Source organism: Platichthys flesus, chromosome 6, assembly GCF_949316205.1.
Source record: "Platichthys flesus chromosome 6, fPlaFle2.1, whole genome shotgun sequence".
In the NCBI taxonomy this organism is placed as follows: Eukaryota; Metazoa; Chordata; class Actinopteri; order Pleuronectiformes; family Pleuronectidae; genus Platichthys; species Platichthys flesus.
In genome coordinates, this window is record NC_084950.1 from 11,231,992 (window position 1) to 11,256,911 (window position 24,920).

The 24,920-nt window shown below is 41.4% G+C and overlaps 4 protein-coding genes and 1 long non-coding RNA gene across 6 annotated transcripts in view; 2 read left to right on the plus strand and 3 right to left on the minus strand.

Moving 5' to 3' along the window:
- The window catches only part of rbm28 (RNA binding motif protein 28), a gene marked incomplete in the record, with an annotated part of 5,014 nt that extends 3,950 nt beyond the window's left edge, over positions 1-1,064 (minus strand). The window contains 3 exon segments of the mRNA XM_062390294.1: positions 286-309; positions 399-545; positions 725-1,064. Of these exon segments, the coding sequence (XP_062246278.1) occupies positions 286-309; positions 399-545; positions 725-845 (292 nt within the window).
- Positions 1,065-3,107: 2,043 nt separating this feature from the next.
- si:dkey-5i3.5 (uncharacterized protein LOC565091 homolog) lies at positions 3,108-6,459 on the minus strand. Its single transcript, XM_062390585.1, has 4 exons — positions 6,331-6,459; positions 4,164-4,447; positions 3,715-3,961; positions 3,108-3,581 (listed from the first exon to the last, which is right to left on the minus strand). The coding sequence occupies exons 2-4, from the start codon at positions 4,398-4,400 to the stop codon at positions 3,220-3,222; spliced, it is 846 nt and encodes a 281-aa protein (XP_062246569.1). The 5' UTR covers positions 4,401-4,447; positions 6,331-6,459; the 3' UTR covers positions 3,108-3,219.
- A 149-nt stretch (positions 6,460-6,608) lies between these two features.
- On the plus strand, positions 6,609-7,500 carry LOC133955646 (uncharacterized). Its single transcript, XR_009920897.1, has 2 exons — positions 6,609-6,746; positions 7,045-7,500. It is a non-coding gene; the product is annotated as an uncharacterized LOC133955646 (long non-coding RNA).
- A 5,987-nt stretch (positions 7,501-13,487) lies between these two features.
- Positions 13,488-16,041, plus strand: prrt4a (proline rich transmembrane protein 4a). Its single transcript, XM_062390864.1, has one exon. It carries the CDS (start codon positions 13,505-13,507, stop codon positions 15,542-15,544), a length of 2,040 nt encoding a protein of 679 aa, XP_062246848.1. The 5' UTR covers positions 13,488-13,504; the 3' UTR covers positions 15,545-16,041.
- A 144-nt stretch (positions 16,042-16,185) lies between these two features.
- On the minus strand, positions 16,186-24,719 carry impdh1a (IMP (inosine 5'-monophosphate) dehydrogenase 1a). Of its 2 annotated transcripts, XM_062390865.1 has the most exons (16): positions 23,789-24,719; positions 22,993-23,091; positions 22,300-22,348; positions 21,486-21,587; positions 21,249-21,323; positions 20,826-21,032; positions 20,639-20,726; positions 20,339-20,538; positions 20,137-20,227; positions 19,933-20,028; positions 19,369-19,512; positions 18,780-18,921; positions 18,535-18,678; positions 18,128-18,211; positions 17,822-17,838; positions 16,186-17,680 (listed from the first exon to the last, which is right to left on the minus strand). In XM_062390865.1, the coding sequence occupies exons 1-16, from the start codon at positions 24,022-24,024 to the stop codon at positions 17,577-17,579; spliced, it is 1,878 nt and encodes a 625-aa protein (XP_062246849.1). In that variant the 5' UTR covers positions 24,025-24,719; the 3' UTR covers positions 16,186-17,576. The 2 variants fall into 2 exon arrangements, with proteins under 2 accessions (XP_062246849.1, XP_062246850.1); XM_062390866.1 differs by lacking the exon at positions 17,822-17,838.
- Between the last annotated feature and the right edge of the window lie 201 nt (positions 24,720-24,920).

A 24,920-nucleotide genomic window follows, 5' to 3' on the forward strand; every position in this document is an offset into this window, starting at 1 on the left:
GATTTCACGTTATTATGTTCCATATCAATGTTGTGCACCGTACCTTGAAACTGAGGTTCCTGATGATGAGCTTTGCCTTCAGTAGTGACTTCCTGAAGCCTTTAGGTCCCTCCTCGTTCACTTTAGCAGCCGGAGCTTTTACTGGTACTTCAGCTGGTACTTTAGCTGGTATTTTAGCTGGTATTTTAGCTGGTACTTTAGCTGGTACTTTAGCTGGTACTTTAACTGGTACTTTAACTGGTACTTTAGCTGGTACTTTAGCTGGCACCTCAGCTGGTTCTTTAGCTGGTTCTGTAGCTGGTGGTTTAGCTGCAGAATGAAAGACCAAAACAAGGTTATGAAGAAGGAAAAGTAAAAGCAGAAAACTGCTGCTTCTGGACATGTGTCCTCAGACCCACCTGGTTTCTTTTTATCCTTTATTTTCTGCTTGGCCACAGAAAGAGAGATCCTCTGTCCGTCGTAGTCTTTTATCGTTTTCATGGCTTGCTGGGAATCCTCCTCCAAAGCGTATGTGACATAGCCAAAGCCCCGACATGTTTCTGTACCTGGTTTAAAAAAAAGAAACGAATATGTTAATTGTTGGTGTTGTTATTTGTATCTAAACCTCACTGCTCCTATTTAACAAAGTGTTTTTACGAGTTACTCTACACTGGGATTCAATAGATAATTTGGCTTGTTAACTAATTATTAACGTAAAAAGACGCAAATTAAATGACAACATCACCTTTCTCTCTGACCACGAAGCACTGCTTCACCGGACCGACCTCTGAGAAGATTTCTTCAAGACGCTCGTTCGAAGCCGAGGCTGGAAGAGAGGCGACGAATAAGGTCTGAGGAGCAGGCATGGCTCTCTGCTGCTGGCTAACGTTAGCACGATAGAGTTAGCCTCCAAGGCTCGGTAATAACTCACAAACTACGGTTTAACCTGCTCACACTCCAACACTGGAGCGTAATATTAAACTATTCAGAAGAAAATGTCACCGTGAGATTTAACACATGTCACGGAGCCGTTTAGCTTGATCGCGATTAGCTGCCAGGATTTGTCGCATGTTTACATATGTGGGCAGACATCTTAGAAAGTGAGCGGAAGCTGTCACTATTCCAGTTTAGCGGCGGGAATCTGGAGAGTGGTGCCTCCTGCGGGTCCGGAGGTGTCACAGCAAGATAAAATAAAATACATGCATCTAGTAAATATTTAGTCTTTCAAATGATGTTTAATTTTGTACCTTTAAAATCCCTGTTGCTATGTACTGAATACGCAATGGTATACTATAGAAGCTGCAAAAGAGGAAGTTAGGTGCAGATTTCAGAAGTTGATACTCATAGTGTTTAGCAGCAGAAATCAGGACTGTGGCGCCACCACCAGGCCAAGAGGTGTAACTATGTCATATGCAGAGAATCAGCTTCACAGTGACCTCAAGGGGCAAACATTTCCCTGAAGACAAACATATCATTCGTACATTATATATATGTTAGACATATAAATAATTTACATTACTGGGTCAGTGTGTAATATTTACGGGAAAGGGAACCATTGATTATAAAATAATCCCAGTGATGTTCTCACTAATGTGTTTCATCTAAATTGTACAAATTGTTGTTTTCTTTACCCTAGAATAGGCTCTTTATATTTCCAACAGGAGCGGGTCCTCTCTATGGATGCTGCCATGTTTTTTTTAAGAGTAGCCCAAACTGGACAAACTAAACACCTTTTGAGGTTTTATGAAAACTGAAGGCTACCACAGGTTCTCTGTCATTTTGGAACATGACACTTCACCTCTAGATGTCACTTAATTCTACACTCTGAATCCTCAAGCATATCTAAATGCTTATCCAGAGGGTCTGATGTGTGAACAAAACGGAGAGAGCGGTGAGGCTTCACAGCCAAATGAGTCCCCTATGTCCATACAGAAGAACCATACATATAAAAGTTCTGTGTGTGTGTTTTCCGTTAGTACCTTCAAGGTGGAGGATGATGGGGAGATTAAACAATAATGGCATTTAAACACAGATATTAGAATTATTCTACAGTTAGAGTTTAAAAACATATTTTACTAGTAATAAGGCAGAACAAAAAATTCCATCACACCTCAGATAAGATGCTCACATATTTATTTCTCGACCACCAACAAGAGAAAAGATAAATGAATACAAGTCTGGAATGTAAGTTCACGTCAGAAATGTAGTAGATGTTATAGTTATGGGATACAACAGTTTGTAAAATCTACGGAGGTTTTCAAGTTTTCAGTTGTTAGTTGCAACTTCGTGAGGAAAATGAGGAAAAACAATATTGATAGAAAGAATTGAGACAGATAAACAGTTGTAAAGATCTCACAACATGGAAATATGCTCAAGTAACCGATACCACAAGTTGTAGTGCAACTTGTTTAGTAAAGAACAGTCAAATGAACTCCTGCATATATCAAGATGTTATCATCTGGGTTTCATCCAGTTCAATAAACACCAACATGGTGGAATTTATTTTTAATGGTACATATTCTTTAAGGCACTGGTTATATTAAATATATCTTATAGTTTAAGTTTCTATTCATGAGGTTAATGAATTTGAAGTCTCTATAAGTCTTCCTTCTATATTAATGCTATTAGTCCTATTCTTCTACTGCCAGACATAACACTGCAGCACTTCCTGTGTAACACAATAGAGTCCCTGAAAAGACACAGCTACGGTACCAGTAATTGTAAAATCTATCATAAATATAGTAACTTATATACTGCAAACATATAAAGTTCGATGATAATAATCAGGAATTGGAGCAATAGGAAGTACATTTTGCATTTCTTTGCCGATAAAAAATAATCTCAGTGTGAACTTCAGCTTATCAGTTGAGTATGCAAACATAAACGTTATTAAACATGAAGTAATGGGTGTTTGAACACTGGAACGGTTTATCAAATTTCAAGCAATGACGAAACATTAGCAGTTTTCAGGCAGGAACTTCAGAAAATGTCAGATAAATTGGGTCAAGGCGCAGAACGCAGCAGAAGAGTATCCAGGTCAGTTGTTTAATACAATCTCATGTAACTTCTTGTATGCACTTTAATGTAAAATAAGTTGAGTTAACCTGTAATGAAATGTACCTTACAAATACAATTGCCTGTTTTAATGATCCATACACAAAAAGACAACAAACATTTAGGGGAAACAAAGAAAACAGGAACACTCAACCTGACGTGGAATCAAGTTTAAGTGACACCCTCTTACATCTTGGCCTTCAGCGGAGCGATGTTGAGTGAAGAGAAGAATAATTCCAGTGTGGTCACATACTCCTGGGGGTGCCTCTTCAGGTGACCTGCGTGTGTTGAATCCGCCCACTTCTTTGAGGTGATGTTAATCCCGCGCTTTCGCCAGAAGTCGATCAATTCCACCATAGTCTGCGCGTCGCTTATCAGATCGTTCTCGCAAAAGAGGAACAGTGAGGGGGCGGGGATTGGTGTGTTCCAAAACACATCGATGCTTCTGTTGTAGTAGTCCACCGTTTGCTGTTTGAACGTGCCAAAGTAAAGCATGCTCACCTTTTTTACCAGTGACTCCAAACGAGGAAACACGGTCTTTCCTAGACCTGTGCAGAGAAAAGAGAAAAAAACACTTCAGTTATTTGCACTGAAAACATTCACTCCTATTCATATACGCATCATCTGCAAGTGTGACTAATAATAATCACAAGAAATCACAAAGTTAAATCATGTTAATACCTGAGGCCATCATCTCCACAGAGCCCACCACCAAGCTATCAAAGACTTGCCCTTTGATCCTCTTTGCGAGCGCCTGATATTTCTGCATGTCCTGGGACACGTGAACCAGCAGCTGGGTATACGTGTAGCCACCGATAGAGAAGGCATGGACGAGGAGTGGGCGGGACACAAAGCGTTCGCTCTGGAGCAACTCGATCAAATTCTTTCCATGATCCAGACCCCAGCGAGGCCACAGGAAGTGAGTCACCTTGTGTGTGAAACAAACAGAAAGTTGAAGGACCCCTCGTTTTATAGTCAACATTAATGGGTGTGTAGACAAGTGTATTTAATTCTTAAAGAAATAATAACTAAAACACAAAACTGTGTTTTTGTGACTATTCAGAAAATGTAATTGCACCCTTGTAAGATATGAACATGTTTATTTCATCGCTGATGGATCATTTTCTTACCTCACTCTCCACTACGAGGACATCCAAGCCCGTGCGGAAGTAGATCTCACAATACTTTGCCACAGCTTGGGGACGCGAACCCATCCACGGGAGCATCAGCATGAGTGGTTTGTGATCTTCAGATGCCAGGGTCTGGCTTCCTGAGGCTGGAGATGCCAATTCATTCACGTACAGAGTCACATTCTTAGCAAGGCGGAGGGCAGTAATTCCTCTGCTCAGGGTGGTCCTCGCCAACATAGCTGCTGCTGTCAGGATCCCGACTGCATTAAAGGTGACTGGGGAGTCTGCAGGGAAATAAAGAGTTAGGGTTGTTCTTACCGAAAAGCACAAACCTGCTGTGGGATATGTGTCCGTTAGTGGCCTTTGGAAGTAAATGCCCCTCAGAAACCTTTTTAATACAGACAGAATTTCATCAAAAACAAACTGTATGAAAATCTGATATTACTTTATAAAAATCATAGTTTTTGTAGAAAGTAATATCTGTGTCAGATACTGATCAACTGAGAGGATGGCATTTTCAAACATTCTCAGGGTAACTAAAACTGCCTCGTTTTATCAAGCATTAAAAGGCGTACTGCTCAAATATCCCTCTTAAGACTCAAAGTAAACATGAGCTACCGACTCTGCAACAGATCAACAAACCAGTAGCAAGAACAAAAATAAAGGCCTGTGAAAATATATATTCTAGAGTAACTGTTTAATTACCCAAACTATTGTACTTTTCCCTCTTAAGACAGACGAGAGACTTTGAATCCAAGTAAATGTTTGTGCCAAAACTCCCTCCCTTGGAATTTCCCTCAAAGCAAATATTGAGATGTTAAAATAGCCAAAAAACATGTTTGGTAAAATCACGGCAAATGTGACCTTTGCTTTCTTCACCATCTTATCTGACTGAGCCTTTGTACCAACCGTAGGGCCTCATAATGATCCTGAGATTTAACTAGAGTGGCGAGGACAGACAGGTTGATAGAAGGCTGTCACTATATTCTATATGTATAAAAATAAATACAAACTCAATTTGAAGGATGCTCTCAATGATTTGAAAGGTGCTGTGGAGGCCATTTGTTTTGAGTTGGCGCCATCTACTGGACTGGTAGACACAGAGTCTCTCGTGGTAGAGCATGTGTAATTACTGATGATCATATGCTGCAATGGGGCGTGAAGCTCATTGAAAAGGGAACAATGAAAGTAAAGAGGGAAAGAATGAACAGAAGAACAATATAGATACTCGTTCTTCAAGTTGCGATGTGCTCATACTTGGTTGGTTTTAAGTTACGGAAAGATAATGACATCAGCTCCTGTTTTGTTCTCATGAATATAATAAAGGTTGATGTTGAAAGTTTTACAAGGAGTTGACACTTTAACAGAGAATCTTGCACTGTATTGTATTGTTATGATAGAATTACTATTTGAGCTTCATTAGACGTTTCCATTAACCTCTGATTCAGAAGCGTGAGACTCGTGTATCTCTCCACCCTCCACAGGATAAGGTCAGCTGGTGTGAGTCATAACAGGTTGGTCCTGTAGTCACCGGTAGTTTTCCTCTAATCATAGGGATCAACTCATATTTCATTGAGACTTCCTCAAAGACGATCACATCAGTTTAGTTCTAATGGTTTATCATGTGATTTTGATATTCTGTTTACACTCAAACAAGTATTGCGTGTTGCTTACAAGTTAACCTTTGATTAACCTTGCTGTTTTTACACTGCACGTGTCCTTAGGGCATATGGATGATCTTATCTTATCTTGTCTTTAAATGATTTACCAGCCTTATGTCCTGAAACGATATGAAGCTCTAACCTTACTGTGGGCTTTCAAAAATGAACGCCCGGCAGCGCTGAGGACACGTCCCTTTTTGACCCTCCTCTCCCTCCATAGTGTCCCTAGACGTTTACACATGCCGAGTGTGTCCCCTCCGTGTTGTTATACAATGTGATCACAATAACCCACGGTGAATGAACGGACTCAGAATAAACTCGCTTCTGTGAATAATTAGCATGAGCTCGTTCTAAAGAAGAGGGATAAGCGGCAGATGTGCGATTAAAACCCCGAAGCTAGCCCCGTCTTTAAATAGCCTTTTGTCAACTTTGAAAACCGAGTGAAAACCGTCCATAACTCCAGCGTGAGGTTATAACACGACTCCGCTCGCGGCTGAGTGACTGACCTGGTCTCAGATCGGTGCCGATGACTAAACTGGTCTCAGATCGGTGCCGGGGATGTTCTAACACATCTGTCGTTGTCCAGAACACGTGGTTAGCAGCGGTGTGACGTGTGTTAGCTAAACGCCCAGCTCCCCGTTGCTGTGGCTGCCGGTGAAGTTGTGTCTCTGACTCGTCCCCGCTGCTGCTGCTGCTTCTTTTTCGTCTCCGTCTTCATCGAATGAGTGTGTGTGTGTGTGTGTGTGTGTGTGTGTGTGTGTGTATGTGTCTCAGTTGTCCTTAAATGATCTTAAGTGTACTGCTGCCTTCTTTCGGAGAAACCGGGACTGTACGCGATGTACAGCCTTAAACACACACACAGAGTGAGAGATAAACACACTCTCCCTCTAGTGTTGACCTCTATATCTACCATACATGTCATGTAAGTTCAACACTCACCACAATAAGCATGTGTCTTGTCCTTACTAAACAAAAGTGTAAGTAAATAAGTCATATCACAGTGACATATTGTATATGTAAATGTATACATATTTACTTAATTATAGTGTAGTTTGTGCCTTAATATGTCCTTACTCATTTGATTGTAGTCCTAAACACTATCTACACATTCATATATTTGTTTCTGATCAGATTCCATGCAGCAAATCCAGCCAGAGCAGCAATCAAGTTTTAAAGTTGTTATAAAACAAATCAACAATTTATTTTTTCTTTCCTTCAAGGTAAAAAGATCCTGGAATTGAGAGACTCCACCTGCAGGTCAGCGGGCGGAGAGGATGACGACAGTGTAAAGCAAAGGCAGCACATCGTAGAAAAGGGGACAGAGGCTTGAGTAACAGTGGGTGGTGGATGAGGACTATGAGGGTTCTGGATGAATCAGTAGAGACCCACCTATCACACCCTGCAGTGGATAAACAAGAGGATTACCTTCTCTTTTTATCTGCCCAAGGTGATCCTCCCACGAGAGGATGAAGCAGCCACTCAACTCTCTGTCAAATGTCCACGGAGGATACTTTGATTGCAAAGACTGGCCATTTATATTTATGAGTCTGTGTGTGTGGGTTTTTTCTGCTGAATGTAACAAGAAAAAAAAAATGATGGTAGTGACAGAATTATTGTATTGACAAAGAATAGTCAACAGTTTTTATTCTGGAATAAATCGCCCTGATGCCTTTGTCCATCTGTATGTTTTTCTTGTGTTTTCACCCATTTCCAGTTAAACTCTCAGCAATGTCACACATCACAGGTCCAATGTCGTCAGACTGCATGTTTTACTTCTGTGTATTAAGAGTCGGACAGTGTGGGAGTGTCTCCATTTCCCACTCTCTCTGATGTAGGATTAAAAAAAATGGAAATGTAATTTTCCTGACACTCAACTTCATCTGTCACTCCTTTAACTCCGGCATCACTTGGGAGTTTGAAATGTAATAACATTTATACAGCTAGATCATACACACAACAATGTGTCATATAGAGGAGATATACTGTACAGCTGTAATAAAGCTATGTTCTGGATAAAAGCCTGTTTTTTTGTAAATCTCTTAAGTAATAGTACTTAAACCAGTTATATTTATCATATTTGTACAGATATGGTTCAACCTCCTTCATATGCAATACAAAACAAAACTAATCTCCAAAGTCTAACATGACAAACGACGTGTAGAATTGCTTTTTGCAGGGAGATTTTATCAGATTACATTGCACCAAATAAACCTGCTTTTTTTTGAGAGAGAAAATGTAACATTATCCTCTGTTGAAATGTTAATGAGGTCACTCATTTACCTATTATGTTCTGCTTTATATAACATGGTCCACAATAAAAACCAAGCATATGTCCTGTCACTTCCCTCTTTAGCAATGTGCAATATTTAATTAGCTTTGACCCCTAAAGAATGTTTGTATTAATCTATATGAAATGGTCTCAATTCGCCTTCCCTCAATGGTTCTCCTCCCTCTCCCTCTCTCTGCAGCAAAATGACAGGCTGGAGGTGGGATTGTTGAGAGTGGATAAGTGTATGAATGCATGTAACTGTATTTGTTCAGGAGGAGGCGCTGTTACGCCTCATATGGTATGGAGTCACGTGTGACTGATGACACCACTACCTTATAAGGGGGGATTTTACCACCCTCTCACTCTCTGTACCTGACTCTCACGGAGAGCAACCAGTTGTGCACAGTTCTTCAATAAACGCGCCACTAGATCGATGGTTGAAGCAACAAATGTCTGTTTATCACTTAGAATTATTATTCCGCTGTGCAGGTAGGCAGAACGCCTGCTGCAGAAGACCTCAGGGAATGGTTAGAAACATTCACTGACAAACAATCAGATCTATGAGATATTTTTCCTGTTACTGGGATAAGAAGTATTTGGATTGTATGTAAATGCTTATTTTATAGTTTGGTGTCAAATGTTATATTTTTTTTGTGTCAACTACTAACTAACCAACTAACTAACCAACCAACTATCATTCCTGTCTGTATACTTACAACATTTATGAATGCATATATGTATATGCTTTTTAAATCTCCTGCTACATAAAGCATAAATACAGTGCACATCCTCGTGAATCTCCACGTAGGTTTCTTGCCTGTTATACAGTAAAGTATGTACATATTCACTGTATTTTATTACATTTTATGGCCTATTTTACTCTATTTTATGCCTTCACACGTTCTCATGTTTACTTTATTCCGACGAACTGCTGCTATAACAAGTGCATTTCCCCCGACATGGGTTCAATGAAGTTCATCTTATCTTATATTCTACACCGACTGAAACTCATGCTCACGATCACGTCTGTGGGAAATTTAGATTTGAACATGCTAAATCAACACAGAAAGGCCTCAGCATGCAGGTTGGAGGCCAGAACCTTCTTGAGGCCTGAGTGTTAAGCTCTGCACCTCAGGACTCAACATCAAGTATCATAAAACTCATCTACACTCTTTATCCTAACCCGGGTCATGGCTTGCTTTCACCCCCCTCTCTGCTTGTGCAGCTTTGTTTCTGTGTCTTGTCCTGATTGTCTACATTCCCAGCTGGACCCCGGTCCCTGCTGACTTTGTCTTGTTGGAGGATGACTTGTCTAAACAGAGACCAGTTGCCCGATGAGCTAGGATAGCGAGTGTGAGGCGACAATAATTTGGCCACGTCGCTCACTGAGCTCATATGTTTGGCCTGTCATTGTTCCTTTCCAGTCCCTTTAGTTACGGCTCGGTTGATGCTTTCCTGTGTCCTCATCAGACATCAGGTTGTTCACCCCCCGCTGGAAGTTGCTGTCTTCTCCACCGACTGATCTGAAATAGCCTTGACTTTCAGACTATGGGAATCACAGTGTTATAAATTACATTTAATTTGCTGTCATAAACAATATTCTATGTATTCAGAACAAGCCTTTGTGATATGAATTTTACAATAACAATTTGTTTAGGATGCAGTCAAATCAATACTTTTTTGATAGAAAAAGAATCAATATGCTGTTGGCAGAATTTAAACACAATAAACCTGGCTTAACAGTGCTTTATAGTTCCTTACAACAGCGGGACACAAAATGCACACAATGTGTGACTGTGCTTTAAACTCCTTCACTAAATGCATCCAAAGGTATGTGGATCAGCGTCTATTTTAGAACCATCGCTGGGAATTGAATGAGGCCATGAGGCTACTAGATTCCCCCTATTGGGTGAAAACAGTGTGAACAAGTCTGATAACATTGGAAGGTGGAAAATAAAGAAAGTGAGTAGCATGTCCTCATGAGCCAGAGATGGCTGGTGGCAACATTTGCCCCATTAACTGACTTGGAAACAAGGTCACAGTTTAGCAGTTTCTTGCTAAAAAAGTGCATGTGCTATAGGTTTAGAGGTGCTGTATGTTCATACATACACAATTAACCACTATCATGCATTAAAGAGAGTATTCTGCGTCATCATCTGCTGTGACATGTTGCAAACAGAGCTGCTGATGTGATGGCTCCTCTGGAAGGGAGGACACATCATCAGTTGTAAATTACAATCAGTGGCAGTATGTATTGATCTATAGCACTGTTTTGTTCATGTGCCTATTGGTTGATGAGCCCTCCAATGCCCCTGTGACATATTTCTCTACTTTTCTCTTCCCTTCTCTTCTCTTCTCTTTGAGTGCATGTGAAGACTGTAATGAGGATCCGATGCAACCGTGAAATAGACAATTCTCGGTGTGGTGTGTCAGATGTAGGAGGACAGGTTCGTGCAAACAGTCAAACCCACATTCGGATCGGTGCAGCGGCAGTGGGACGGCGGGGGGTTGTTGCAAGGAGGTGGGGTCTGTCCCATGTGTCGACTGTCTGATGGAGAGGAGAGAGGCACGGCACAGTGAGTATGAAAGGACACAGAGTGCTACGCAGAGAGAGACCGCAGGCATGCAGCAACACAGAGCAGCATATATGTTTAAAGAGGCTGCAGCAGAGCGGGCTGTTGATGAGGTAAGAATGCTAAAACTCAACTGGCGATGAGAAAAAGAGCAATTGTGTGTTCAATGTCTGTACATGTTCTTTTATCGTGAGTGGGTGTATGTCACAGGACTTATCTGGGAACAGAGTATTTTCATAGACTTCATTGGAATGCTTTTCATTGTTTGTATTTTAGCTCTAACCCCAACATGCAGTGATTTATTTTATTATTGTCATTGTTTTCACTGAGTGTGACTGGTATTTATCTCTCTCCCATCCTCAAGTGTGATTAGCACGAGATCCATGGAGACCTGACTTTCGAGATCCGTCAAACCTGATTGGACAATAACCCACAAGCACCTGCAGCATGTGATGTTTCCGTGGAGTTTGCGGACCCTCACCATGCTCTCTCTGTGGAATCTGTACCTCCTCCTCCCCCTCTCCTTGCCTCTCTCGCTTCATGCTGTAGCCTCAACCGGAGAATATGTCAAGGAAACACAACAGCTAGACGTGGACACAGCAGTGCAGCATCTCCCGCAGCCCTCGCAAAGACTTCCTGGATCTAGTTTTGAAACGGAGAAGCCCCTGTTAGAGCCCATCGATGTTGACTTCCAGGGTCTACCGTTGAGTTTGGCCTTATCTTCATCTGAGGAATCAGATAGACAAGGTGTGATTGGTGAATACACTGATTTACAGGAGGGCACAGAGACATCTCTTTTGTATCCTAATGAGAACGAACTTTTCAGATCCACAGAAAGTGCAACAGAAGATGTTACATCTACACAGCCTGAAAGGTCCTCATCAGGAGCAGCACAACCTCAGCCTACCAAGGCACAAACATTGAAGAATCAGCCGACTGAGACCAGCACTGGCTCCATATTGCATTCTACACCAACTGGAGAGAATCAACTAACTTTACCGTCCTTGCAAAATGAGACGACTGATGGCCACTTACCTTTTCTTCTGTCTGGCTCACTTCCATCAGACACACAAGGCCAGGACTCAACTTCAGGGTCCACTTCTGACGGCACTACTCCACCTGTAGCCACTGGCCGTCCACTGGAGGGTACTGTCCCGATGAAAAAGACTGGAAATGGATTGGTTGATATTATAAACCGCGGAGGAGCTGTCGGCATGGAGGCAGAAAATGGTAAGAGTCTTGTCATGAATCCATTATTTAGAGAAGCTGACACCAATCACAGTTACCGCTCGTGATTCATGGCTTATAACGAAAGGTAGGATTTATAACATTGCTGCATTAAATACCCACAACACCTCAAATAAAAGCCTCCAAGTTGATGCGACTGCAGTGTTTGTGCATTCTGCTGGCAGACACAGTTGTTTTACATTCACAGAAGGATTTTCATCTCTTCACTCCCCAAAGATTTCACTCCTCCAAAACAAAAAACCTCCCCCCCATCAAACCCTCTCTCTCTTGTGCTGTCAATCCTTTTATCATAGTCTCTCCCACTCTGTCCTCCACTCTCTTGTTAATGTAGAAACATTTCATTCACACTGCCATCAGTGTCGATTACCCATATCCCAAGGATTAGTGGATAATATGGAGCGCACATCAACATGCTGTGTTTACCACACACACACACACGCACACACACACGTCACTCACTTGTTAAAGTAAATTATGTTTTGTTGTGTCCACAAACAAAGGCAGAGAAGTGCTTTCACAGAGGTATGTGAAAACTCTTTCGCATTATGCCAACACATTTGATAACAGTTTTTTAAGTACCCACCAAATATTACCAACATTAATTTATACTTGTGTCACAGCATCCACTGGCGAAGATATTTTTTTTCAGACTTTCAAGTGAACACAGAAAATCCCTCTCTTAGAAGTTCTCTCGCTGGTTGTTTGCTGCTTCTGCATTAACAAAGTCACTTCACAACTAATGAAGGCCCAGAAATAGGACACAGTCTATTTATAACCAGTGGATTCCCTCATCCTTCACGCAGTTTACTGTTGACTCTATTTCCCAGAATCAGGTTCTTACATTATTTATTGGTAACACGACAGATATAAAAGTTCATCCCCCGCAGATTCTTGATGCATGGATGTTACGTTAAGGAAAGCAAAGCACCTCTTGATCATGCTCTGTGATAAAAATGAGAGCAGCAATTGGTCAGTACTGGCTACTCAACCATCTTTTACACACAAACACACACACACACACACACACACACACACACACACACACACACACTAACACATAGAATTTACTTGCCCATGCTCCACTCTCTGTGTGACCCAGTTAGAGATTCCCAGCTCTGAGCCTGCTCTGTTTTATTATAGATTACTTTCACACACAGCAGATTCATCCATGCTTTTTTGGGCCAATGAAGTCTGACAATGTGCCTTTACCTTGGCCTGCATGTTATGTTGTTTTTAAAGGTAAATGTATGTAGTTTTTATGAAATCCAAATCAAAAACTTGAGACAAAAAATACAACAACAAGAGTACACTGCTACTATAATTGAAAAACAAGACTGCATTTTGGACCCAACAGTAATCTAAGCGAAATGAAAATAATGTCAACATGCTAACACGCTTATAATGACAAGGCTAACAAGATAATTATCTGCAGATAATTTGTATTACATTCCCCTATCTTATTTTAGTGTGCTAGCTCCATTTGCTGACATTGTTAGTATCTTAAATTTAGTTTACGTCGACACAACAGGTAATGCATTGTTTTGTATTTATTTTACAGATGACTCCAGGAACAGAGGCCTTCACGGTAGCATGAACACATCTGCCACACCCTGCAAAACAACAAACCAGTCCTCGACTCTCACCTACCCAGACGACTTTACTCTAAATGAGTCCCTGCACCCCTCTCTGGGTCTCAGCCCTGCCCTTTATGTCCCTCTGTATTCGGACTGGAACTCTGCCCTTGCCACATGGGGATTTGCTTGGGAAGCTCACATCTATGGCTTGGGATCTGTCTTCACTGTGTTTGGCCTTATTTCTGTCATCTGCCTGTTAGGCCTTCCCCTGCGGTGCCCCCCAGGATGCCCCTACTTCATTCTCCTGCATCTGTTCCTTTTAGCATTTGCAGGGATCCAAGCTTTCTGTTTGCTGTACGATGCTTACAGTCACCAAGATCGCCTGCCCCCTATAGGCTCTCTGCTGCTCTCTGAGTTGCCCTTCCCCTGTTTAGTCTCAGCTTTCTCCTTGGCCTTCCTCATTCTTTCATTGCGCTCTCGCATGCGTCTTTCACTCCCACTCGCTATTTCAACCTCATTTTCAGTTTTGCCCAAACCTCGCCTGTTACTCTCTGTGTCTCTACTGTATTTTGGAGTTTCTCTAGGTTGTGTTGGCATGCTCCAGCTCTTCCACATTCTCCCCACCATGATCCTGCTCTTCCCACATGGTTTGTTTGTATGTCTCACCATCTTTCTGTCATTTTCCTATCTCATCTTCTACTGCTTAATTCGAGTTGACACTAAACACATCTACAGACTGAATGACAATGGAGAGAGTGGAGGCTCTCCTGAAGGGATACGACCTGCAAGATGTCCCTTTGCCAAAGTGGAGGACTGGCATAGGGCAGCAGGAGCTGGAGTAGGAGCTGCGTTTTGTATGTTGGGGTGTGGTGGCCTACAGCTTTATGGGATTCTGCATGCCCTTGGTTTAGGTGGAGTTGAGGGCTATGGGTTCCAGCCTTGGTCCTGGTGGGGCTATCAGGTAGGCTGCAGACTCTGTGAGGTTGGTGTGTGTCTCGGTTTGTCTCTCATTGGCACACACCCTCTATTTTGTCAAAACAACTCCTCTATCAAGACCATAAGTGACCCTCGGCCAGGATCTTGGTCTCGCCTCTCCTGCAACTCTCCTCTGGGTGGGCTAACCCCGCCCTTTAATGAATGTACAAATTCTCCTGTCCTCTCCTCTCGTAAGTCCTGCTCCCAAGGTAACCAAGAAAAGCTTGTGGTCTGTAATGTCATTAGTGAGGGACCATCAGAGGCTTTTCCTCTTCGCTCTATGTCAGATCCTCCTGAAAATGGGCTTGATTGTCTGCCAAAATCCAGCCAAACAAAGATGACACTTTTGCCTCTACCTACACCCCCAGTCCCACATCACAAGATTTTGAATGCAGTTGACTCTAAACTGTCGTCACTGGATAGTTTAGGATTAGAGACTGACTCTACTGGGGACCTGCGGCCCCCATCTCCCATAGACTTGTCCCGCAGCATTGACCAGGCTCTGTTCAGTGATTCCCTATTCTCCAACAGTATCTTTGGTTTTCCAAAACTGTTCCATGCTTCTTCAAGTCATTCTTTGAGCTCTCCAAGCCAAGGTACATCAAAGCATGGGCCCAGTTCTGTAGAAATGGCCTTATACCGAACTTCTTCCTGTGGAGATGTGGATCAAGAGAAAACACTGCCCAGTGCAAGATGCTCCCAACCTCAAAGTTCTTTGACATCTCAAAGCAGGACACTGGAGCAATGGGATTGGAAAGGGAGCGACTCTGGCTCAACCCAGGGTCTGTGCTGCAATCCCAAGGAGCCAGGAAAACTGCGCTCACATTCCTGGGCCAACAGAGGGCAAAACTTTGCTCAGCACAGCCTTCCACGAGCGATTCCCAACCTGTCTTACCACAGGCGTTACCGTACCTTGAGCTTGGCCTCCCAGGAAATCCAGGGCTCTGGCCGACTGGCAGGGACTAAAAAACTGAGTGAAAGCAAACAGCTGGAATGGGATCTTGCTGTACAGGCAGAATTTGTCGATGTGTGCAGACAAATTGATGATCTAAGTGTTTGCAGTGACACCATTGAATTGTAGGATTTTGTAAAAGTCCAGCTGTGAGTGAAATGCACTTGACATTGTAGAGAAGTACATACAGATGAAAATATTTCAATAACATAACCTAATGAAAGAGTAATGGACATCATTTATTATCATTATTACTATTACTGATACATTATGCTGACCCAGCTTTTGGACAGTGAAACTATCCTGGAAAAAGAGACACCAAGAGTCCATGATAGAATATAAGATAATTGTCTTTAGTAGTGAGTGGACAAACAATATAGAGTCAAAAACTGTTTTGTTTAACACTGCTGTGTCTTCATCATTGAACCCTTCCCGTTTAGGACAGTATTGCAGATATTGAACACAATTTCATCCACATAGGTAATAATATAGGGCAATATTAAAAACGTGTGTGCAGGAGCTAAAGATCCCTTTTCTCTGTGTGTTGTAGAAATTATGGAACTTCAAAGAGCACAATACATACAATGGTTGGGTTTTCATTGCTTGCCTACCAACATTTTTGTGATATCTTTGACATTTTTATTTTATTTACAAACAATTTTTACTATTTTGCCCTCTAGTGGTTATCATTAAAATCACCCATATAAAACTCAAGGAGATGAGCAACATGATTTCCCTATTTTTGGTATGACACAAATATTAAAGCAATATCAAATTTCTCTTGTCAAAATGACATTTATTGATGCAACACTATATACAGTAAATATCATTCTGAAGCCTTTTGTGGATGAAACAATAATACAATCATATTTCCTGTATATTCTGTCATCCTCACTTGGTTGCCAGTTATTATATATTCAATACCAAAGATGGTGAGTACCTTACACAAACACAAGAAATGATGTTAAAAGCTGTCTCTTATTCTATACAGAAATAAATCTAACCTGAGTGATTGGTTTGAAATCCAGTCTGACTCATATTTAAAAATACTAAGCCTGAACAAATATACATTACTATCTGTGTAATGTATTATGTACATTCAATAGGCATATAATTAGCAATGTGTTTCTAGATTAAGACTCATTTGTATAATGAGTATGAAAAATGAGCACTGAATGATGATCAAATGTAAATCATGGATTCTCTTCTGTCTGGTCTCTAAGACCGTTTTTTATACAATATTTTCAACTCCCAACACGATGAAAAAAGGAAAATCCAAAGCGAGATTACATGTGGTTGCTCCTCAATGGTGCTCACAAATGTGTATTGTTGAATTGAGGCTAAAGCCTAACATCCTTTTACATGCAGATGATCAAAGCAGACGGTTCACCATGTTACAGTCAAATTTACAATGAAAGAAATTAAATTAGCTTCAACAAAACCATTGCAGTAACATGATCGAAACATTCTAACTTGTGTGTACTACTGTTTGTACTACTGTGTGTACTACTCTGCATACTGTATGCTAGTACACATGACCATGGCTGAATACAATTCACGATTATTTTAGACTTCTGGAGTGTGCTCTTACCATCAGCAGAGCTGTTGTGAATCTGTTTAACTTTTGTGTTTCTTTTCCCAATAATAAAGTGCTTATTCTTTAATTTAATTAAATTATTTATAACAATATGTCAAAGACAACTTTTTTTCGTAATGTGCTTATATCTGTAAATAAAATAAATGACTTTGTGATTTTCTTGCAAATCCTTAATTGCTCTGTTTGATATATTTAATGAGCATGGAAACATAAGGCTGCATCTCTTCAAGGTTTAATTAATACGTTCTTCTATCAGGGTGGAATTCAGACATCATGTCCATACGTCTGCAACAGTAAGCTTGTGGTAATGACGTGCATTGGCTTGTTGAAAAGGATCAGTAGAGTAGTTAATTAGATCAGGTTCTATATACCTTGGCTGTTCATCAGGGTTCATATAGAGTTGTATCCATCAACAGGCGTGACTCTTTGACTCTCCATTGACCTTTAGAGTCAGGTTGAAGTGTTGTTTTGTCTAACCTTAAAGAGGCCAAAGCTGGGACAAACAGGACAAAGAGAAAAGGACACAAACAAGTAGTGTCACATTTTGGAGTGTTGAAGTGTTGGTCACATGTGCCCGGTGCATCTGCTTATAGCTGCTGGAGACGGGACGTTAGGTCCTGATCGAGCATTTCCTTTTCCTCCCCCCTCAGTAAAGCCGCTTCTCATAACTTTGTGTGGAGTAGAAAAAAGTAAAGTGTCAGCACTTTCTATGTTGTCATAACATTTCACCACCACAAAAGCAGTCTTGAATGGAGATGAATGAACAAAAGACAAAGATGGAGGTGGGATAAACGCATGGTTGTACTTACATGGCACAAAAGAATATCTAATATGATCGCATGGATAAAAAAAGAGGAAAAGAGAAGAGAGTTTGATGCTTCTAACCAAAGGAAACGCGCATTGAATTTGACAATAAAACTTTTTTGACACGGGGACTGAATACGAGTTAGGCTTAGACGACAGGAGGAAATAGATGATGACAGACCACACCAAAGACATCAGACGTAAGGATAAGTATCACAAGAGGATGTAAGGATTCAAAAAATGTGACACTTGGAGCGAGAGGGAGTTGTAGAGGAGGAGTAAAGGTCACTGGGGTCAGAGGTCAGACTTACGAGTGGAGGCCGTGAACTCCTCCCTCCATCTGAGCAGACATGGTTCTCCTCTCAAACTTCAGCTCTCCGGAGTACATCATCGACCTGGGGAAGAGAGAAACAGCTCATGGTAGCCAAAAGTACTGACACAACAACGAACAATAAGGACACAATCACACACATGTTTATGTACTTCTATCTTGGTAATAACATTAGCCCCTTACCTTAACCATCACGACTAAATGTGTAACCCTTATGCTAACCCATAACCTAAATCTAATAACCTCGACCCTTAAAGCAAGTCAAACAGCCCTTTGAAAAAGTGAGGACCAGACCAAAAGGTCCCCACTTTCCCAAAATGTCCTCACTGTGTAGGTGCTTTGCCACGGTCCTCACAAAGATATACGTACAATTTCACACACACTAACCGTAAAATGGACAAACTCTTGGCTCCTATGTCCTGGCAGCCATGTTGGATTCCAGCAATTAGGTAAGGAGCAAATTTATGGATGGAGCCTTTATCTTGTACTGATCCTGAGACACCTTGAGCCACCTTCACCTTATCTCCCTCACTGTCACACAAAGGAAGAGATAAATGTGTTACACTGACGTCCTCCGACTGTGGCTTGTCCTAGAACAAATGTCAATAGAGCAAGGGCGTCCGTGACACCACCTGAAGTAGCGTTTCTGACTGTTATCTTTCTCCATGGCATCCAGAGAGCCCATCCCTCTGTACTTCTTCAGACGCACACCATCAGAAAAGAAATATTCTCCTGGAGCTTCAGTGGTTGCAGCGAGCAAAGAGCCCATCATCACTGGAGGTGGAAATATGACAGGACAAAACAAAATGGGAGTAAATGACGGTTGCAGAGGACAGTCAAATAATAAGGGTTTTTCATTTGGCAAAAAAAACACCTTTATTGAAAACAGAAAACATTTTGTAGAAGTTCAATTCAACAGTCATGTGTCCACCAAAGTGCATCTTTGTGAGTCACTGCATTGAAGTATATGAATAAAAAAGAAAAATCAAGGCACTCACAAACAAAGGACATTTGCATATTGACTCTACTGCCTATATATTAATAATATATTATAATATATATGGGACTTTATTGCTAATAATATCTCATCTTTAGACCGAGTCCCATCCCTTTTGGACCTTGATGATTTTTTTAAATAATTTTACCGATGACAAACGGTTCCAAATGTGTGATAATATAATGTAAGACTAGAGGAACCAGGAAGATGTTGCATGTGTCCACCTGTAGATGCTCCCAGGGCCAGCGCCTTCACCACATGTCCAACAGTCTGAATTCCACCATCAGCGATTACTGGGACTCCAAAACGTCGGGCGTACTCTGCCACCTTGTACACGGATGTTCCTTGGGGTCGTCCACATGCCATCACTAGGGGAAAGGGATGAAATATTAAGTATTAGCAAAATTAAACATAATACGTAAATTTTTCTAAGTTTATTTGTATGTTTTTTTTGCTCTTTCTTTTTCCTTTCACTTCATATCCTAGAATTTGCTAAATAAAATATAGTTTGCAGATCTTTCTGTGAGGATAAACAGACTTTTGGAATTTTTATATGTTACTTACTCTTATTGTTTGTCTATGTATCGTATGTCTATGTCCTGTATTCATCAATGTATCTTATTTATTTTATGTAATTTGTGCACTGGTGTTGACCTCTGCTGTGATATTCTCGCTGATAATAATTTCTACATCTAGTTTTGTGGAATTTATATAAATATGATATTTTATTAAATTTTTTCTAAATCTAAAAACAGCAAGTGTCAATAATACTGGACTCTACATCATACCTTCCTGGGTGATGCAGATGGAGCCACAGCCCATGCCCACCCTCAGAGCATCCACACCTGCGTCTATGAGGTTTTTAGCCTGAGCAGCTGTCACCACTAGAGAGAGACAGAGGCACAGAAAAGAGCAGAATAAGAGATAACACCGATTTTTTCTTTCTTTTTTTTTTTACTTCAAAGAGCTCAGAGAAAAGAAGATTAGTTCACCATTTCCTCCGACCACCTGAAGCTCAGGATATTTCTGTTTGATGTAGTTTATCATGTTGATTTGATACACAGAGTTTCCTTGGGAAGAGTCCTGTAGATAAATAGATAATAGATAAATGCAAATTAAAACAATACATTTTATTGTTATTTGGTATTGCATGATAAATTCATCAAAGTAAGCAGTTCCATAGTTAGGACCTACCAGGACAACCACATCCACCCCAGCCTGCATCAGAAGGTCCAGTCGGTATTTGTCATCCTCCATGGTACCGATGGCCGCTCCACACAGAAGCTGTTTGCGGGAGTCCTTGGAAGCCAGTGGATAATCTCTGTTCTTCTTCAAATCAGTCCTGGCAATGATGGCAACCAGCTCGTCACTGTCATTCACAATGGGGAGTTTACCTAAAATAGTCAGAGTGTAAAATGAGTGCAAGTAAGAAAATGGTCCGAGAGTTGATCACTATATTAATCTACATTTGTATGATTTCTCTGACATGCTGACCTTTTTTGCTTCGTTGCAGAATATCATTAGCTTCCTTTAATGTGACTCCAGCTGGTGCAACCACTAAATCTTCTCTTTTTGTCATTGCCTGAATCAAAAAGAGGATAAATGATCAAATTTGAAAAGTATATCATTATACCACCCACTTATTTAAGGGTTCTCCTACACATGCTTATCAAACACTGACCTCTTCCAGGGGTTTGTCATGGTCCTTCTCAGACAGAAAGTCGATATCTCTGGAGGTGACGATGCCGAACAGCTTGCTGCCCATCTTGCCGGTTTCTGTGACAGGGATCCCGGAGAAGCCGTGACGTATCTTGGCCTCGAACACGTCCCCCACCGTGTGTCGGGGGCTCATCACGACCGGATCGGTGATAAAGCCCTGTTCAAATTTCTGACAGGAACGAAAAAATGTTTTAACAAATAACAATATTATAAGAACATTCTCATGTCATCATTTCACTGTGAAAGATTTTTCCTTGTCTGGCGTGGCAGCCATTTTGTTCTGTAGTTTTCAGTGTGCATAGTCTGAAATTAACTTTCTAAAAGATGTCTGTTGTTGACGCCACTGTATCTAACTTTTACAGAACTGTGCCCTGGTCCGTCTTACCTTAACTTTGCGCACCTCATTGGCCTGAAACTCAGCAGTACAGTTATGATGAATAATGCCAATCCCCCCCATCAGCTGAAACCAGCCAATCAGAGACAGAGGACAAAACAAACATGTTAAATATCGTTAAAAGGTGGACGATTTTTTTGTACATGCAAGAGACTGTGAAACAGGAGGTTGTTAAGCTGAGTGAACACCTCGTTATATGCTGTGTGTGAGGTTGGGCTGTGTACTCACTGCCATGGCGATGGCCATCGAGGACTCGGTGACTGTATCCATGGGAGATGAAATGAGAGGAGTCTTCAGGGTTATCTTCCTCGTCAGTGCAGAGGTAAGATCCTGGAAATGTGGTGCATTTGGAAACTGAAACATCCTGTTGTGATCTTGTAACACTGTTAATCCCATATAGTAAAGTGAGTCTAAAATACAATGTTCACAAACATCATTTAATAACTCCAGAGGGGTGTTTATTGATGCTGGAAGATGAATCAACATGATTTTTCTTGTTGTAAACAATGGTCCTATAACGTAGCAGCTGCAGCACAAAGGCAGCATAACGTTTGTTTTTATTTTGCCATGCAGTCACATTAGAGACTATGAAATCAACTACTGACGCAGGTGTGTGGTTGTTTGGAACAACTATTTCCAGCCGTAAGCCGTGAGACCGAGGCATGAAATTAATTAAATGTCCCAGCAGAGCGAGCAAAGACAAAAACAAAGCCAGTGAAATAAACATCCATGTGCTCGAGCACCCTTAACTAATGAACATAGCTAAATAATTAGGGATTAATTATAGAGAAAAGAAAACTGACTGTGCTTGTAAGGAATATGAAATCTCAGCAAGCATTTTATGAATAAGGTCGAGGACAAGAAGATGTTTGTAGCCAAAAGGAATCACATGACAGAAGAACAGCAGTAGAGAACCATTAGAAGTAGAAACCCAACTTTTACCTCTTTAGCTTCAACAAATTTACATGTCAAAAAAATATGCACATAGGAAACAGTACCCTGTATGTTAGCCTGTGTTGCTGCACAGTGTGATGGTACTTACCACCTCATCTGAGGTAAAATCTATGAATCCAGGGAGGATCAAAAAGTCACTGAGAGGAGAGAAAATCACAGGGTAAGAGCATTAGAACACTTTAGTTTGGAAATGGAAAACTGTTTTATAAATTAAATTAATCACCACTACTTGTGTCAGTTACTCCTATAAACAAAACGTATAGCTTTCATGGCGTACTTGAACTTGTCATTTCCCCAGGGCAGCAGTTATTTCAAACTTGGCTGAGAGCGAGGAGACATAATGTAATCTGTCAGCCTCTCAGCCCACCGCAACCTTTCTGCATTTATCCTCCGAACACTGATAAATCCTGTATATAGCCTCCATTAAGGAAACTACACTCATCACTCATTAGTGCACTTGATGCACACTCACACACACACACACACACACACACACACACACACACACACACACACACACACACACACACACACACACACACACACACACACACACTTGCACAGACACTGCTATTAATGTCTGTGACACCACTCTGAGTCCTTGAAAGTCGTATTATTTATTATAATCCTCCCCATAAAAAAACAAGCAGATGTGTCATCCCTCTTATTACTAAACATGTAATGGAACATGTTGCATAATTCCACGTGCGTGTGCATATGTGTCCTTTTTTGCACATGCATCGGTGTCAGTGTTTTATCCATGTGTTATGTGTTTTCGTACTTGTATGTAAGTCCATCACCGATAGAAAAGAGCTGTTGTGCTGTTAATCCATCTTCAGGAACATAGCCTGTGCCTCCGCTGATCAAGTAGTCCGCCATGCTGAAATATTTGAAAACACACAAATGCACAAATATTAAATGCTTATTGTCCACAATGCCCAGTCTGAATATCAAATATATAACATAAATACATGTATATAACATGTATCTATCTGCAAAGGTAAGGCAGAATAAATCACACTCATATTACTATCTAATGCATTTTCTATCATGTTCAACTTTACAGCTTCTTAACATTAATTCTAGATTTCAATCGATTTTGTACTTTTGTTGGTTTTTAACAATTTGCTGATCTTATATAACAAATATTTCCCGTGATTTCAAGTGGTGGGCATAAATATGGGTCAAGTCAATGGTCACTAAAGTAAAAAAATAAGATCTTCAATCAGCCATTTCTAAATATATTTATCTCTTGTGAAAAAGCTGTTGTTTTGCTCATTTCTCTCTTGACCTCTGTTTCGTACACACACACTGTGGCCAGACAGGAAATGCTACTAAAAAAAGAATCCGTTCTTCTCAATGGAACGACGGCAGTACAGCAGGTAAGAGGATTTGTCTGCCCAGGTAGTTGATAAATGGATAAAAGCACCCAGCTAACGTTAGTAGATAGACATCAGAGCACATCCCATTTAGTTACAATGGTTTCAAAAAGTCGCTTCTACAAATTAGAGACGGTCGGGAATGACGCTGGGGTCACGACCTTATAGGCGATGGTGAATGGTGAGAGTGAGTCTGACCTTTCTGGTTCATATCCAGCCTGGATCCGTGTAGCGCTGTATCGCTGGGCCGCGGTCTCATGCCCATGTCCATGTGGCGCTGGGTGGGCAAATGCCCCAAAGGGGGGAGGTTGTTCCCCATCTCTGTTTGAGATGCGTGGCCGTGCTGGTTCCATGTCCCCGACAATCCTTCGATAATCAATCTGGTAGTTGTCCCTCTCTCCATCTCCAAACCGGTCATAACAATGACCTTCCATCTCTAGGAAATCCAGGGCTACAACCTCCACAGGCCCCCACCACCTCACCCCCACACACACGCACACACACACACACTCACACACACTAAGCACTTCTGATTTGTATCTCACACATGAACAAAATCACACGCACACCCCAAGTAAACACTGGCCCGAGTAGCTCCCAACAGACACACACCAACACACGCAGATTGCTGTTCAATTATAAGCTCTCATAAACACCCAGTGCTTTGAGTGCATGTTCGCGCAAACACCTTTCAGACACACCTGACATGGGAGGAAGCTGTACTGCCATCTGTTTTGTTGCCTGCATTCAAAGCAGCAGTTAAATCAAAATGGCCCAAAATTCAAGACTTCACAAAGGGTGGCTGCAGTTTTCACGCAGCTGATGATCCCCTGTAAGAAACAGGTGAAAACTTGTCTCCTAAATCAGAGATGTTTTCCCAGGGGAGAGTTTGTATTCCAGCTTTTCAGCGCACATCCTTGGAGGCCATCAAGGCCCTCAGTCAGGGCGGTAGTCGAGGTATTGTCACACATCAAATGTAATATTGTTTTCCCTGTCTGTTCCCCAGCTGGAGGCAGGCAGGAGCAGACGCCGGGGAAGAGAGTCGGGTTCGGCTCGGTTGCAGAGAGTCGTCCCTCTGGAGGAGCAGAATGCTTAGTTATCCCTGAGGCTGGGAGCTCCACTCCGTTCTCCTGGTGCTTGCTGAGCTTAACTCTGTTTCTGACAGTAGCAGACGTCACTCTCCCACAAAGAGGATTGGAAGCATTAATACAGGATGGGGTGGGGTGAGATGGGTGTTTAGGGTGGAGTAGGACTGTGGAAGAGAAGGGTAGGTCAAGATGACACTTAAAACGCACCTTCCCCTTGGAGACTTACCATGATGTAAACGTGT